The sequence below is a fragment of the Acanthopagrus latus genome, chromosome 14 (assembly GCF_904848185.1).
Source record: "Acanthopagrus latus isolate v.2019 chromosome 14, fAcaLat1.1, whole genome shotgun sequence".
In the NCBI taxonomy this organism is placed as follows: domain Eukaryota; kingdom Metazoa; phylum Chordata; class Actinopteri; order Spariformes; family Sparidae; genus Acanthopagrus; species Acanthopagrus latus.
In genome coordinates, this window is record NC_051052.1 from 13,967,566 (window position 1) to 13,983,782 (window position 16,217).

Consider the following 16,217-nt stretch of genomic DNA (forward strand, 5'->3'; position numbering starts at 1 on the left):
CCTCATGTAGACAGGGTATGCGGCGCTGTGAAGCTCTGGGTACGCATTTAAATTGGATTCCTCCCAGAAAGCTTAACACACTTTCAGCCTGTAGAACACAGTGATAAACTAGCACTTACAGCGACAGCCAATTTGCCAAATGGAAGTGAAGTATTACGAAAACATTCGAGTGTCTATTTTTTGATTTAACATTATCAGAGTGCTCGTAGTAATACCGCCATGAGAGGAGCCGGCTTGTGGAGTGCATACAGTACACGAGCAGTCCTGAGGATTGTGACGATGTCTTTGCTGACGTGGCTCACCTGTTCTCTGTTTGTAAAACCTTTTTCCAGGTGCGAGATATGCGCGACCGGCTGAGTTTACATACGTTATTTCGCTGAGGACGTGCAGTATTTTTAACCCACCTTACTGTCAGTATATCAACATGCTGTCACTTTCACCTCGTCCGATACGGCAGCTTGGTCAATTGGACTTGAAAGCTTCAAAATGTGACGCTCACCCTGTATGAAAGAATAACTTGAGGACAAAAAAATAACATTTTATGACATATTGTGTTAATGCTGTGACGTGGTTGCAGTTGGTTAGGTTTAGGCCCCAGAGGTATGAGACTAGGTTTAATCTCCTAAACCACACATTTAGGTTTAGGCACAAAAACTGCTTGGTTAGGTTTAGGCAAGAATACTTCTTGGTTAAGCTGAGGCACCAAAACTACTTTGTTATGTTTAAGCTCCAGATATAGTTGGATAGGCTTCATCTCCTGAACTCACCAGTTAGGTTTAGCAAAGAAAAATACTCGGTAAGGCTAAAACAAGAAAATCTACTTGGTTAGATTCAGAAAGCGATCATACTTAAAATGAGTACATTCAGTCCCATAACGCGTACGGTACATCATTTTTGGAATGTTAGTCACGGAGCTTAACTTATGTACGTACGTTAACTTATTCATGTAACATAACTTCAGACATTTAGGTCACCGACAGGATGGGAACCCTGTCCTTGAGAGGGAAAGTCTGATATGACCCCTCCAAACCACCACGTCTGCACCTCCAGAAGTGGTTACCAGCAGTGTTAAACATGATAATAAGCCAAATGCTGTATTGGACGTGTTTGAAGTGAAGAGCGAGCTGTTTATATGTACATTTTAATCTTAATTTGACTTTGACCTTGACTCTGAAATGCATTCATTCGAACCAGCTGCATCAAAACAAACATGGAAATGAAATAATGGCAGCGAACACAAAAAACCCCAGCCCTTTTTTTTAAAGCGAGCAGCGACGCCTCAGCCGTACTGCTGTTGTTAATATGTTTGCGTCCTCCAAGGTCGACTGTGTTTGTATTCACCAGGTTTGGCCTTCAGTGGCAGCATGTAATACTAAATATGATTTTATTTCAACGAGCGAACATGTTCCCAGCCATTTTTTTCCCCCTCCTGACCACCGAGGAAATGGTCTGTGAAAACTAATCCATCAATTACTGCGAGCTTTGATCCCCTCCCCCTCTTCCTTTCTCTCTCTCTCTCTCTCTCTCTCTCTGTCCCATGCTTGAAATTGTATCACTCCGCTGTGCACAGGATCTTTTTTTTTCCGCCTTGAGCCGAGTTGAATCAGCTGGAGAGCTATTGACACAGAAGAGCTGAATTTGACTGGGGGGGCGCGATCGACAAACACATTAGACGCGAGAAGTTAAAACAAAATACAATGAAACTCATGGCGTGAAGATTACACTCCTCCTCAAACAGACCCAGTGTGTGGAAGAGCTTATAAAAGCTTATAGATTTTTCTTTTTTTTTTTTTTTTATAGGTGGCATTATGGGAGTTTAGACCGAGAGGGGAGCTGAGTCAGCGGTGTGGAAGATCAGAAAGCAGGTCATGCGAGTTCAGTTTAATCTTCGGCGCCCACGTCGATCGGAAAAAAGCAAGCGCAGTTCGAGGGGGGAGGCGCACGTTTTTTTAGAAAAAAATCAGATGAGAAGAATTCGCGTTGATGTAGAGGAAATGTGAGCACGTCTTTGAACACGGGGAAAAAGGGGAGATTGTCGTGCAGAGATTAATTAGGTGATCGCAGCTCCGGGTCGTGTTGCCAGCGCGAACAGATGCACGAGAGGTGACTTTTGTTGCTATCTCCGCAGCACAGCGGTTGCATTTTTAAAAAGGCACCCTCATAAACCAAAAATTGTTCTGAAATGCTTGCAAGCTGATTTTTGGAGCGGCGGCGATAGAGGTGATAGTAAAAATGAGCAGACTGATGGCAAAAATAATGGAGGGAGAGAGAAAAAAATGTGAGACGCCAGAGATCAAAGCGGGGAAAAAAAAAGGACAGACGGTGATGATGAATCTAAAGGAAGGTGCTTTAAAAGATAAAAGGAGTTCATTCTCCACAATGGAGCTACTTTACTGCGAGGGGATTTTTCTCAAAACGCAGTGAAATCAATCAAATGTAACCACGCTATTTTATTTATGACCCCGTTTTTGGAGACGTGTCAGTTGTTGATGCGTCTGCGCATCGTCTGAAAGTGTCTCATCATCGGAGGCGTTTAACCCCCACCGTGCCATGCTTCACCCCCCTCGCCAATAAAGTCCATTGATTGAATTCAAATGAGCCCTCGCATTTTCTCCATCACGCAAAAGGACGACTCAGCAGGTTTGGAAGTGCCTGACATTATGGCGTCTTTATTCATACATGCTGCCTGCAGGGGAAAAGCAGAGGCCGCGTCCAAGTAAAATGCGAGGTAAACAATAAATGGGGTAGAATAAGTACTGACCCTTCTTCCAAAGAAATCTGTCATTTTAACAACAGTAACGGTGCAATTTAATTGGTCACCTGCCTTCTGGAAGCATCAGGCGATATGTCCTGAGAGTGAGACGAATACAATTTTAAAACGTTACATTGTCTTTGAGCATTTCTGCTACAATCACACAGAGGTAGATTAACCATAAACAATAAAAACAGCAACTCCCATGATCCCCACTCCTGCTACAAGTATGCTACGTGTGTCTTTTATTTTTAATTTTGATTGACAGACTTGTAGCCACAGAATTTACATCCTATGCGCTTAAAGAAATATTTTGAAATTTGGGACGAAAAAACTACATGACCATAAAACTAGCGAGTAGCTACTGCTCTCAAATCTGTGTGCTAAATATGGAGCTTCGGGGGTGTTAGCCTGTTAGCTTAGCATAAACACTAGATAACTAGAGACATCATCACCATGGGGACGGCAGCTGGCTCGTTAAATGAGTGACTTTTAGGGGTGATGAATGAGTGGATCATGTTACTTCCAGGACAGAGCTACGGTAGCTTTTTTTCTCCTGTTTCCAGACTTTATGCCAAGCTAACCTGAGGTGATACGTGAGGCTATAGCCCCATATTTAGTATACGGTCATTAAAATGCCATCGATCCTCTCATCCCAACTCTTGGCAATGTTACTATTCAAAGAAACTCACTGGTTGTGTGACTGTATAAAATATACAGCAGTCCATCATCACGTATAAATTTATGTCATGTCGTGTTAAACCCCTGCTCTCACTCGTGGCACAGTGCTGATTCACAGCCTTTCATATGATTTGCGTGCTGTGTGCTTGCCGTAAATCTTTCGCCAAGCGAGAGTCGCAGTGGTCCCGATGTGACGTGACTGATTCTCCCCTATTTTTTTTTTGAACACCTTGTCCTGCAGAACACACGGCCGTTATCCGTGCGAACAAGTGGCTCTACAGCCTCCGACGCTCGCGGTAATCTGCGCTCCCCTCGGAGAACGCCTGTGTTCTCGACCTATTAGAAAAACGGCCGCAGCGGAGTCACGGTCGTTAAGGCGATCACAATTAGGAGGAGGCTTTAACAATGGGAATTAATTAGCTGTCATGCCCTCCCTGTGCTGTCTGCTACTGTCGCCGTCAAATACCCCCCAACCTCCCTTTTAAGATCTTTCTCTCTGTTTTCTGACGAGGCTTAAAAAACACACACTCTCGCTCCAAAAGGGACCCTGCGCGAGGTGTGATAAACTATCGCGTTTCACGGCGCAGAGAGGGGACTGGGCAGATTGAAGTGCCGCGGAGGTGAACCGGCAGTCACGCTTGTAAAGGAGGGATATAAGAAGACATACGGGTCTCCTTGTTTTCTCTGCCCTCTCCCAGGGGGGATAGGGGAAAGAGACGAGGGCTACGGGGCACAAGATAAAGAGGCAATGGAGGGGTGATGAAGGATGGAGGGGGGTGGCTGCTGCTGCTGCTGCTGCTGCGGCTGCTGGGAGTATCAGCCTCGCCTTCTCATCTTTATACGTCTCCCCTCTCGGCTCTCCGTCCTTCTCCCGTGTCCCGTGTCCAGGGAGAGGACATGAGGGGGAAGCGGCTGCTCGTTTTTACCGGCCACGTCCTCTGACAGCAAGAGTAATTGAGCGAATTCCTCTCCTTGCATAACATGCCGAGCCTGTAGGACCCCGGAATAGGGGGATGGGGAGTCGTAAAGAGTGATGGAAAATCAGTGTAAAAGGGACAGAAGGAGAGGAGAGGAGTGTGGGGGGAAGGGAGGATAGCGAGGAATGAGATGGATGAAGCCTCCGAGTCAAGAGTGTGAGGAGCGTGAGCGGCCAGGTTGAAGGAGAGGACGTGCTGATGGAGGGCAGGGAAGTGAAAGGCACTCGCGGCGCTCTCACATGCGTATTAAAGTTTGATATCCTTGCTCTCTCCTTGCTATATTTCAGTATCAGCCTTCACCTGTGACTGTTTGTCCACGGTGAAAGATAGACCGCGTCCGTCGCCATTAGTTTTTGCAGTTCTGCTTCACAGTCAGTTACCAGAGGTGGAAAGCTGGAATCGCATCATACTTCATTAAACACGGCCACAACATCGTTCTTAATTGTGGGATGAAACTTTGCTTTGGCAGCGTTTCATGCCTTTGCTTGAAGGGAGGAAACAAATAAGAGAACAGGGGAAGATATCACTACAGTCGGCCAACTACTAATTGATGAATCAATCAATCAGCAGGAAACGTGCCTGTCATATATGATAGGAAACTGGATGGGGGCGTTTGACTTTGGTTTCGAGCTCACAAATTGATTTGATTTTCAGTTACAACCATTTTTCAGCACTGACAGCTTTACTATCATGACACTCGCATCTGTATTTGTGAAGATCAACGTATGGCAACAATCGACAGAACTTCAGATTTGGTTTCCTAATCCTGTCCCGAGTGAAACATCTTCCCAGGCAAATCAATAAAGGATCTGTAGCGATAATTTTCAGTTCAGTGCAGTTCCTCCCCCACGAGTAAACCCTCTTCTCAAAACAATCAACAAAGGATCTTTGAAACAGTTTCAAGGTGTCAGAGTAACTTCTGAACCAGTTGTTTGTTACAGGATACTTTGTTTGGACACATGCCACGTGTGCACCAGATGTTTTTTGCACACAGGTCGGGGTTGGGGGGGCATTTTTCTCTAGTTTGTTAACATTCCATCAACAAAACAATGAATCAATAAAACAATAAGCTGAGGTTAGTCATTAATTGATGATGAAGTTCTTCTAAACTTTCAAGAATAACGGGCTGTGTTCCAAATCACATACTTTCTTCTTATCTTTTCGCTTATACAGCTTTGGTAGCTTGGAGCTCAAAAATTTTTAGCAGAGCATTTTTTTTAATTGGGAACCTCAACCTTCCTCTTCCTCTTCCCCTTCCTCTTCCTCTTCCCCTTCCTCTTCCTCTGTCCAAGGTGCCGACACATCCACTCTCTCTCTGTGGGAGTCTCTCTCCGTGGTGCTGAAGCACTCAGAGCGAGAGTCTCTCTCTGTCTATCTCCTTGGTGATCAAACACTTGAAACCCTCACATCCTCAGTCTGGTTTCTCTCTTTATATCATTTTTCAGATCAACTGAACACAGACAAAAAAAAACATACATCAAAAGCAAAAGCGCGTTAAATGTGGCCTTTTCACTTCGTCTGCAGCTTTTGTTCATTTTCTTTTTCCAAAATCCAAGACTACGAGACCTCTCTGTACTTTTAGGACTACAGACACATGGCACTTCACATTGATATCATCTAGTTAATGGTGACCTTTAGTGTGTCGGCTCCCGTGTGAGAGCCTCATTGTGCTCTCATGCTAGAGCTCCTGAGGGTTTGTGTTCCGAGTCAGATCCGCCAAAACTCCTTTAACAGCTCGAACTCAGCCCCGAGGAGTGCCACCTGTTCACGAGGAGGTCCGTGCCTCGTAAGATTCGATCATCAGCATAATCGACACCCATAAAAATCTCCATATAATGTTCCCCGTTCCTGTTCCACACCATTTGTCGGCAGTGTTCATTTAGGAAACGTTACCAAACGGTAAAAGAAGATGATGACTTTCACACTGCGGAACTTTCAGTCCTGCTTTTGGAAATGAGCAGAGAACAAAGACAAGTGAGCAGTGTCATTAACATTAATGTCGATATTTCTATCCAAATGTATAGCCCATCTTTACTGAATTCTGACAGAAACGACAAAAGACAGTGCAAAAGAATGCTTTTTTCTGTCCACTACCGTTGTTATGATCATTAGGAACTGGTGTTGCCAATTCAAGAGTCAGAAATCCATCGTGCCACTGCAGAAGAAGGGAGTGAAACGGGACTACATGATTAAAAGAGCGCCTGTCAAACCGGAGACGATGAACAACAACGTGGAAAACACAATTGGAAATATGACATTTCAGTTTGTGTCATATATTGATGTGAGGAGGGCTACATCAGATCTGTGGCGAAACACCTTAAAGATCATTAAATGTTCCTGCTCAGGTGGAGTAACATCATACAGATGTTTAAAACCTCCCCTAACCTCTCCTCAAAGCCATTATTTTTGTTAAACATCGAGCGGAAGTGAGCCTCCGCTGACTTGTGTCCTGACGTGAAGCGCTGTTACGTAATGCCTTGAGGTGTTGTTACTGACAATCTGGCAACCATCAGTGGCAGCTGTGACTGTTTGAGAATGTGAAAGACATCTGGCCCCAGTGTGAGCGGGACTGTCGTGAACCAGGAGACAAAGCTGTCAATGGCTCAGAGTGAAGCAGCCGTTCTCGACCCGGCCGACGCCGAGCCAGCGTCTCCATGCAGAGGGTAATCCACCTGCAAATGAACTCTACAGCAACGTCGTGTCTGGGCCGAGCGGAGCGGTGCGGAGAGCCGCTCTGAAAACAGGGAGATGTTGCGTTCTCTGGCCATGTTTGGGCAAGACAGCCCTCCCTTGATCGATAATCAGAAAAGAAAGTTGTGTCGGGGAGATCACAGAAGAAGGCTGACGAAAAAACCAGAAGGCTCGAGGCAAGAGAGAGTCAAAAAACACAGACGAAGGGTCAAACAGAGAGGGAGTTGAAGCAGGGTGTCGACTCTGATGGATGAGGTATAACAACAAGATGTAGTTTCACCCAGGAGGTTAGCAGAATCAGTTGTACGTATTTCTTTACCTGGAGTGTGACTCTGGAGTGAGAGTGTTGATATAGTTACTGATCTTTATCGATTAAATGCCAGGAAATGCCAATATTGGACAATTTGCTGTATTCAGTTCTAACATTTTAATGTCCATTGCCAGCAGTTCTTCTTCATGACAGCTACGATGCTACAGTCTGTGATGTTAGTGATAAGAATGTTGAGACGGAAGATAAAACACGGGTGTGGTTATGATAATATGAGTCAAGATTGAGGTATGTAAAGATCGGTGAGGGTCAATCAAAAGGAAAACTTCATCAGAATTCATGAGCAGAGGGAAACACTTCCTTTGGGCTGATGTTAGCTAGCAAACGCACACACAGTTTAATCCATTCTTCACCGCTTTATCTTGTTGTTTTTGTGTGTTTTTGAGGGGGTAGGAGAACAAGAAAAAGAGCCGTCCCGAACCTTTGTAGTGTCTCGCCTCAGCTCCACGCACAAACACGTGGAGACGTCCAGAGCTCGACAGCTGCTGTGTGCAGCCGCAGAGCTGTGATCAACGGTTCGGGGCGGGAGCGGGTTCAGCGAACGGTCAACTCGGAAGACTAAAAAATAAATAAACAAATAAATGTATATTTACCCTGTTATTCTGCGTCTGCTCTTCTCCACACAGCAACCAGACGGTGCTCCACCAGTTCTGCTGCCCGGCCCCGGAGGCCCCCGAGGGGGAGACCTCCACCGCCTGTGTCCCCAGGTAAGACGACTGCATCCTTGTAACATCTGCACAAATATTTCTTTTTCTATTCTTTTTTTTTTTCTTTTTACTTATTTATTTACTTTGAACAATTTAATTTTTATTTTCTGTAAATTTTGATTGCAGCCACGTGCCATGCATCCTGTTTAGTCGTAGCGGTGCTGCAGTAGCTACTTCAGGCAACACAACTACCCCAGCAGTGTTATCTGCCTTGAAGTGGTTGTAAATGCTTCAGTTCGATTTGAATTTCCTTCCCACCCTCCGTGATGTCAGTGCGCCCCGCGAGAGGACTGCTGTGACGTCAGCTTGGGTTTTGGGTCTTGTCGAGGCTGCGAGATTGTTTTTTTTTTCTCCGAGTCAGTCTGAGACAGACGGGGCGCGATTTGTCTTTTCCAGAGCAAGTCTGTGTTTGTCAGGCTATCGAGATGAATCCGCTCGAACACAGGCGCGATATCCAAATCAATCACATCAAGATCCTGTGTCCTGGACAGTGGTCAAGTCCTCGGTGGAGCTTTGAATAATTGGAAAAACATTACACTGAGTTTAGCGTAGCAAAGCGGGATGATAGCGCTGTTATCTTTTAATGTCAGATCGGCACGTCGCAGCGGTCGGGCTGATGCTGCCAGTCGCAGATCCAGCTGTGCACGAGCGCTCGTGTGCAACTCTCATAAAAAAAGTTTTTCAAGTCAGCTAATTTAAAAAGCCCTAATGTTAGTTTGATGTGGTAATTTTGCGCCCACTGTCCTGGGGAACGTGAAAAATACAGCAGCTGATAATTAACGGCTGTAACAACTGTACCTTGTGTGTGACAGCTTTGAGGGAGTTTAATAATTGATATTTAGCGCTGAATAGGCAGCCTACAAAACACAGAATTAGACACGCCTTTGAGCAGGAATGACAGCACATAAATGTTGTGTCGGCCTCTCGCTTTTTATTTACCCAAAGTGCACTCCAGCGCCTGAGTGTCACTGTAATTACGGCATTCATCTGGCCGAGGCGCATCAGTAGCAATTAAGCCATCCGCCCTCCACCCCCCGAAAAAAAATGGTTTGTTTGTTGCGTTTCTGCAGGATTGTTTTGCCGCATTGTCTGAGCTTGGCAGAAAAATAGGAGATAAGAAAAGCGCGTTTGCTGATGGCAAATCATAACCTGCGGACGCGCGGGACATAATGAGCGCAGGCTGATAAAATCAAACTTTAAACGCCTCTTGTGGATTCGACCAGCCACATGGACAGACTGAAGGATGGAGGACTTATTGGGGGGGTGAGATTGGATTTGTTTGTCACTTTAAAAGTGCAACCTGTAAGAACAGGCCTCCTGTCGAACACACGTTAGCTGCCGTTAGCTAGTGAGCTCAGTTAGCCGTGCAGCTAGCGGTCGTATTAGCTGGACTAGGAGCTTATCTCCTCACGTGTCCATGATTTTATTTCATCAGAAAGATTTAAAGCAAAGTTCTCACAGCTGCACCTTTTAAAGGACTGCAAAATAAAGCACATTGTCGGACTGACTCAAAACCCAAGTCTCTAACAGTAATCCATCGATTAAATACATGTGGCGACTCCAGAGGTGGTGTGGTGACTTTCATAAAAATAAAATCAAAGCTGGAGGGGAAATTGGAAAAGGTGGACAGAAAAAAAAACCAAAGCCAACAACAACCGGAATCGATCGGAGTTCAGCAGCTTGAACTTTGCTTGATAGAAGCCGTTAGGTGCTGTTGTGTTGTGTGATTGCTTTGTGCTTAGGGACCATTAGCAAAAGGCACAAAACAAAAGTGCGCAACGGAAGGTCTTCGCTAACTCGTCACCCCCCCCCCCCCCCCCGCCAATCTCCGAAGCGAAACCACTTCAAAAGGACAACTCTCTGGGGCCGAGACAGAAAGCAGCTTGTGGTTTTGTCTTTTTTACTTTCCGTTTTCTTGTTGCGTCTTTTTCCGAGAGCTGTTATTATGTTGTTGTTGATTTTCTGTACCTCCGCATTGTTGTCAGTGATTCGTTGGTCATTTTTACTCACGTTGGCATCACCGCATCACGTCACGGCGACAAAACATAACTCCATATAGCACCCCCCCCTTACGTCCCCCATTGCATCCATCATCCACCCATGTCCACTTCATTCGGGCTTGTCTCTCCACTGTGGTCACGTTAAGTTTGAAGGAGTCATGTATGAATATTACCATGTAAACAAACAAAAAAAAGTGTAATTTATTTTATGCAATGTAAAAAAAAAAACAAAAAAAAAAACAAAACCTACCATAATGCATTGATGTGTGTACTGTAGGGTCTTTTCTTTCCCATGCTGGAAACTGGTGAGCCTTCCTTGTTGACACATGTAATGCATCTGTGTTCATGTGAAAAGAAAAAAAAGGTTCTTATCATGTTGCATGCTTTGGCTTGGCAGTGATCAGAACATAGCTCCTTGTCTACCTGTGTGTGTGTGTGTGTGTGTGTGCGTGTTAATGTACGTGTGTGTGCCAGTGTGTCACAGCGGTACACGCGGCATATGTTAGGTAATTTACACTCGCAAGCCCTGCACGCACACACACACACACACACACACACACACACACACACACCACCAGATCAGCGGGGGAATCCATAATGATAGGTCAGCCAAGAGAGACGGGTGAGTCACATCACCTTATTGAACCCTGTAGGCTGGTTTTTTTCTCTCTCTTTCTCTTGTTATTTACAGGCTTTTTGCAGAGTCATCACATTTCTCAGCCAGCGATGACACATATCGTTATTTGAAGGGGCAAATATGTGCAGAAAGGAGTGCGTCGGTGTCCCCGGATTATTATTTACCACGTTGCAATAATACAACATAATCCTTTTTTTTCTGTTCATCCTTTAATTTATCGTTTTTCCTGTGTTACAGACTGCGTTCTGTTTACTTCCTGTTAGCTCCCCCGTAAACGTTACACCTCAAACCTTATCATAACCTTTACGTTGCTTTTTACCACTAAGCTACTGACTTCACTTTAATTATCAGCATTTGCTTTTTGTTTTCGTATAAAGGGAAATAATTTTGACATCACCTTGTTGTCTTAGAAGAAGCGTTAGCAGTGCTGGCTGCTCACTCAGTGTGGCAGAGCTTAGCTAACGTTAGCTCGCTGTGGCTCTTTTTTTACTGTTCACTTCTTGTCAACTCTACAGTCCCACATATCATTACATCTCCAATCTTATGATCACCTTTGCTCACTTCACTTTTAATTAATAGTGGACGTTAGCTAGTCTAGTAGCATAAACATTAGCCCGATTAGACTCAATGCCAGCTGGAGCTGAATGTCTGTTTACTTAAAAACATTTTTAGGAAAAAAATATTATTCGTTTTTTGTGTTTCTAAACATTTTGACAATCACTCAGTGTCCTACATAAACATTAGCAACGTTAGCTAGTCATTCAGTGTAGCACTATTGTTAGCTTGAATTTTAAAAGCCTAACTATCTTCTTTTCCCGTTTTTTTTCTCCAAATTTTCATGTCACAGTGCTGTTTTATCTGTTTTCATTCATAATATTTACCATTTATTTGTATATGGTGTGTCTGATAATTTTGTTAATCACTCCAGTGTCCTAGATAACCATTAGCAACATAGCTAGTCACTCAGTGTAGCACCGACGTTGACCTGATTGTCAGAGCTTAGATCATTTGAGGTCACTGTAGCTTGATTTCACACTCACTCCTTGGAAGGATGAAAGTGATTAAGGTGATTATCACTCCAACAAACGTATGTATACAAACAAATCAACAGCAAAAACTGTTAAGTTGTACACAGGTAACTGTGTCTGCTGGAATAACTAACTTAAGGATGACAAAGCACTGTGAGCACTGAGGTGAGAGGTGAGGTAACGCAATGGTGGAGTTGACAGGAAGCAAACAGAAGTGCAGTTCATTAAATGGATATCAATACACTGAATTGTAGAAGTAGAGCCTTAAACTCCCATAATGCTCTGGGAGATGTAAACAGGAAGTAGGTTGTTGAGTGTAGGCTACAGCTTGAGTCCTGGTTTCTTTTTGTTGCCTATAATTATCTACATTTTGGCAACATTAAACAGATGCCGAATGAGCACTTAGCAGTTTCCTGTTTGCAATGTGCTGACGGATGTACTGACGACTACCAGTGTATTACTTTGATGTTGAAGTGAACTTAAAAACCTGATCATTCTTAGGCAAGTTCAGGAGGGTCGTTTTATCATGATTTCCAAAAGGATTAATGGCCATTTATTTGCAACAGACATCGGAGATAACGACATCCTCAGAAAGAGTAAGTCACGCTGAATCATAAAACGTCTGCATATTCAATTTTGAATGGCACTTTCTTGTTTAAACTGCTGAGTGTGGGCGCAAGTGACCTAAACCTTGCAAATTCTACCAAAGCCTTCCATAAACATAAATATGAGTGGATTTTGTTGTCTTGCATGATTTAGGGCTCCATTTGCCACCAGAGAAAGCCTGATTAACATATAAAAAGGACAACGCGGCGCCTCTTTGTGCACTGCCTCCACTTCAGGATGTAATGAAGCCTCATTTCAGACGCTGGACCTGACGGACAAAGTGCAATCATTGATATTTCATTTGCGCCGCTCTTTCTACTGAGAGTAATTCAAGCCTGCGTGTCAGTGGGGTCAGCTCAGAAAAGGGCAGCGGCGTGAGTTTTTGCAAGCACTCATTGTGCTAATTTGAAGCTGCGTTTGTTCTCTCTGCCTCGTATCAGTCCACAACCTGGGAAGCTTTATCCGATCGGGTCGAAAAGTGGAAAAAAAAACAAACAATAAAACAAGGCACGTAATAACACGGTGTATGTGGGATCATTTAAATGAGGAGAAAGTTAGGAAGTTGTGAACTCGAAGGAGAAGGGAGGATTTCACTGTCACATTTAATGAGGACCCTACGGAGGCTGGAAACTCACCCTGACAGTCTGGTCACTCCTGCCAGGCTTCCGGGAGGCGCCGGAGGGTTTTAGGGACCACAGGTGATTTGTATTCGGGGTCACCGAGTCGGATCTATAATCACTCGTGGAATGGGCTGATCGTGCGGGACGGCACCAGCCTTTCAATTAGCAGTGCAAGCCATCCTCGGCTGCTGTGTGCTGAAATTGCACTCAGGAGTTTTGTTGTTACTTTTTACAGTTCTATAGGGGACCCGAAGTTTAACTTTCCGCTCTGCAGCAAAACTGCTGTGGTCAACACACAGGGCCCCAGAAACCTAATAATAATGGAAGGGAAAGCATTTTTTTTTTTTTTTTTTTGAATATTCTAGCACGGAGAACTATAAATAATGACACTCAGGGAAGATGCCTGGTGGACAACCCTGCAGGTAGAGTTTTTACCTTTTTTAAAACCTGCTGCTTGTGTGTTTTTGTGAGTCCGCTTTTAGAACAAAATGCCTCTGCGGCATTTAGGGTGAACAGAAGTGCAACCATTGAACTCTGTTTGACTATTTAACTCCACACGATTCATGTGTTTTGTGCGTTTTGTGCAAAATAGCGTTAACGGCGCTGTTGCCTTTCCAATGTAAACTGATGGGAGCAGTGTGTGTGAGCAGTTTGAACAATGTAAGCTGGTTCCTAACAGCGGAACAGGGAGAATACAGCTGCTCTCGTCCAGCAGAGTAGCCGATAAATTGGCCGGGGTTCGTTAGAGTTGTCACTTAAAACTTGCAAGGTCACTGGTGCAGTATCTTGTGCTAATAGAACAGGATACCGCAGAAATTACTGCCATATTGACTGAGTATATAAAATACTAGCGAAGTAGTGAAGTCAAGACCGTTCATTGGTTTGTCTGATTACATTTACATCAGTCACAGAAGAGGAGGTGCGGGCACAAGAGTGTGAATTCAAAGCAGCATCAGAGACATCCCCTCTGTTAAGATGTTCATTACTAATGTTCACATTTCATTCTGTCCAAAGATGAAGAAAGCTCATTAAGCGAAAGATGCAAAAGACTAAAAACAAGCCTCGACCGACATAACTGAGGTATCTGAGCCACAGCTCAGGTGGTTCAGGCCTTCAATTAGTGGACCCACTCTGCAGGGCGAAGTGAATAAACAATAGCGCGCCGTCCTGACAGTGCTGACCTTTGAGGGGACGGAGAGTTAAGGAGCGTTGCACCTTTTACTTAATTTATTTATTTAATTAACTGACAGCAGGCTTGTTAGCTCGTGTAGCTGTGTTTTCCCTCTTCTGCCTTTTTTTTTAAAGCATTTAAACATTTTGCTAAAATATGTGGAGGAATTTTGTTTTTTCTCTTTCTGGTGCGACCACGCTGTTGAGCAGTGGCGCCATCTGCAGTCAGGGAGAGGGATAGCTTCTGCAATTTTAACTCCTGAAATATGGCAGCTCGGTCAAAGCCCTCAAGCATCAGCAGTCGAGTTAGCAACAATATGCTATATACAACGTCCAGTTAAGACTTTTAAAATAAAGTTATTGTGATGCTCAAAAAAATGTATCCATCTTTTAAACAGCCGCTTCTTTTACAGTGTAAGCTCGCAGGAATAAGTATTTTTAGCCCATCAGGAGATGATGTAATTACACAGTTTGGCCACTACGAAAACTGGTGTCAAAGCCTTTACTTATATTGCAGTTAAGTTTCACACAGGTGCACAAGGTGACATCTCCTCGTCTCAGCTGTTGTTGCTGTTATTAAGGCAAGTGTACAACTTATCTGAAGACGACTGAACAATGTCTCGTGAGAAACAGATTTTAAAAAAAGTTTGAATGAATAAATGTATGAGCTGCTTCACCCGCAGACACAATAAATAAAGTGAGAACAGACGCCTTATAAATAGGAGCACATTTCTGAAATAGCATCCCAGACTCGCACAGTAACGTCTTGCAGTGTGAAGCCTTTAATCAAAGACCTCTCTGTCTCAAGTGAGCATCTATATACAGCAATATGCTGCAATCTGCATAAAAAACGGCTGCGCTGAGTCTCAGTATCTGCCGTTCAAATGTGTCTTTACAGTGGAAAGTCTGACACGATGTACTGTACACGGCGCTTCAAGTAAAACAACGTTCCCTTCATGGCTGAGTCATAATTGGATAGTAAACACTAACTCTTTCGGCAACAGAGTTAAATATAAACTGACCAGTCAGCTGTTGGCAGGTGACTGCACATATTTTTGGCTCCATACCGCGAGCCTGTCGGTGATTCAGCTGCCAAACCGACCGCTCTCCCCCCCGCCGCCCGCTCGCAGTGCGACAGAAAGACAGACATCTTGTTCACCATCTACAAACCCCCTTTTAAATCAGTCCTCCCGCTGCGCTCCTGACAAATGACTCGCACACACACACACACACACACACACACACACACACACACCAACGCCTTAATGAGGTACGCTATGCTAATTAGCTCACCCAATCTGCCAGAATGATTTACCTTGTCAGGGTGGAAATAAGTTGTCATGTTCACGAGATTTTGCCATTTTTTTTTTGTGACAGAGAATCACTTCTGTCCTCATGCACAGCTGATCACAGAGGTTTGTTTTGGGTTTTTTGTTTTTTTTGTCGCTGGGCAGGAAAACCATTTGAAAGTTAACGGTGAGATGTATAGGTACATTTTTGGCTCGTCCAATCAGAGCAAATTAGAGGTTATCCCACACTTTTTAACACGCAGCGCGATCAAAGTTTACAGCCCCGCCTTTTACGATGGGCCATAAAGAGTGCTAAAGTAGAGGAGAGGGAGGTTTACGCTGCGCATCTGGTGGAGCATATGACTTTTAAAAGAACATATAAAAAGAAGGACAACACATTTGGGCCGCTGCCAGAGCAGATTTAGGAGGCTTGTGTCATCGACTTTTTTATGCGCACCTTAAAAGGCGTCCTTGATCACGAGTTCAGATCCCGATGAAAGTGACACCTCGACGGATCGCAGTGTTGAGATTGATGGCGTTTCTGCAGGAAATTAATTCACCTCTGGTCGAAGGCGCGGGTAATACAGCTGCGTCGTCGCGCCAAGACACCTTTTTTCTGTAATTAATCACCGGAATTAATAATAAACTCCACTAATTAGCGGAGTCACGCTGGCTGCCAAATGGAGAGGTGACGCGGGATGAGTAAGGACACAGCTGGAAATGCACCGTCA

At 44.3% G+C, this 16,217-nt stretch overlaps 1 protein-coding gene across 2 annotated transcripts in view; it reads left to right on the forward strand.

The window, feature by feature from the left end:
* iqsec3a (IQ motif and Sec7 domain ArfGEF 3a) overlaps positions 1 to 16,217 on the forward strand; it is a 104,358-nt gene that overhangs the window by 12,819 nt on the left and 75,322 nt on the right. For both annotated transcript variants that reach the window (XM_037122223.1, XM_037122224.1), the window contains exon 2: positions 8,056 to 8,136. In XM_037122223.1, the coding sequence (XP_036978118.1) occupies positions 8,056 to 8,136 (81 nt within the window). The remainder of the gene's footprint in view (positions 1 to 8,055; positions 8,137 to 16,217) is intronic.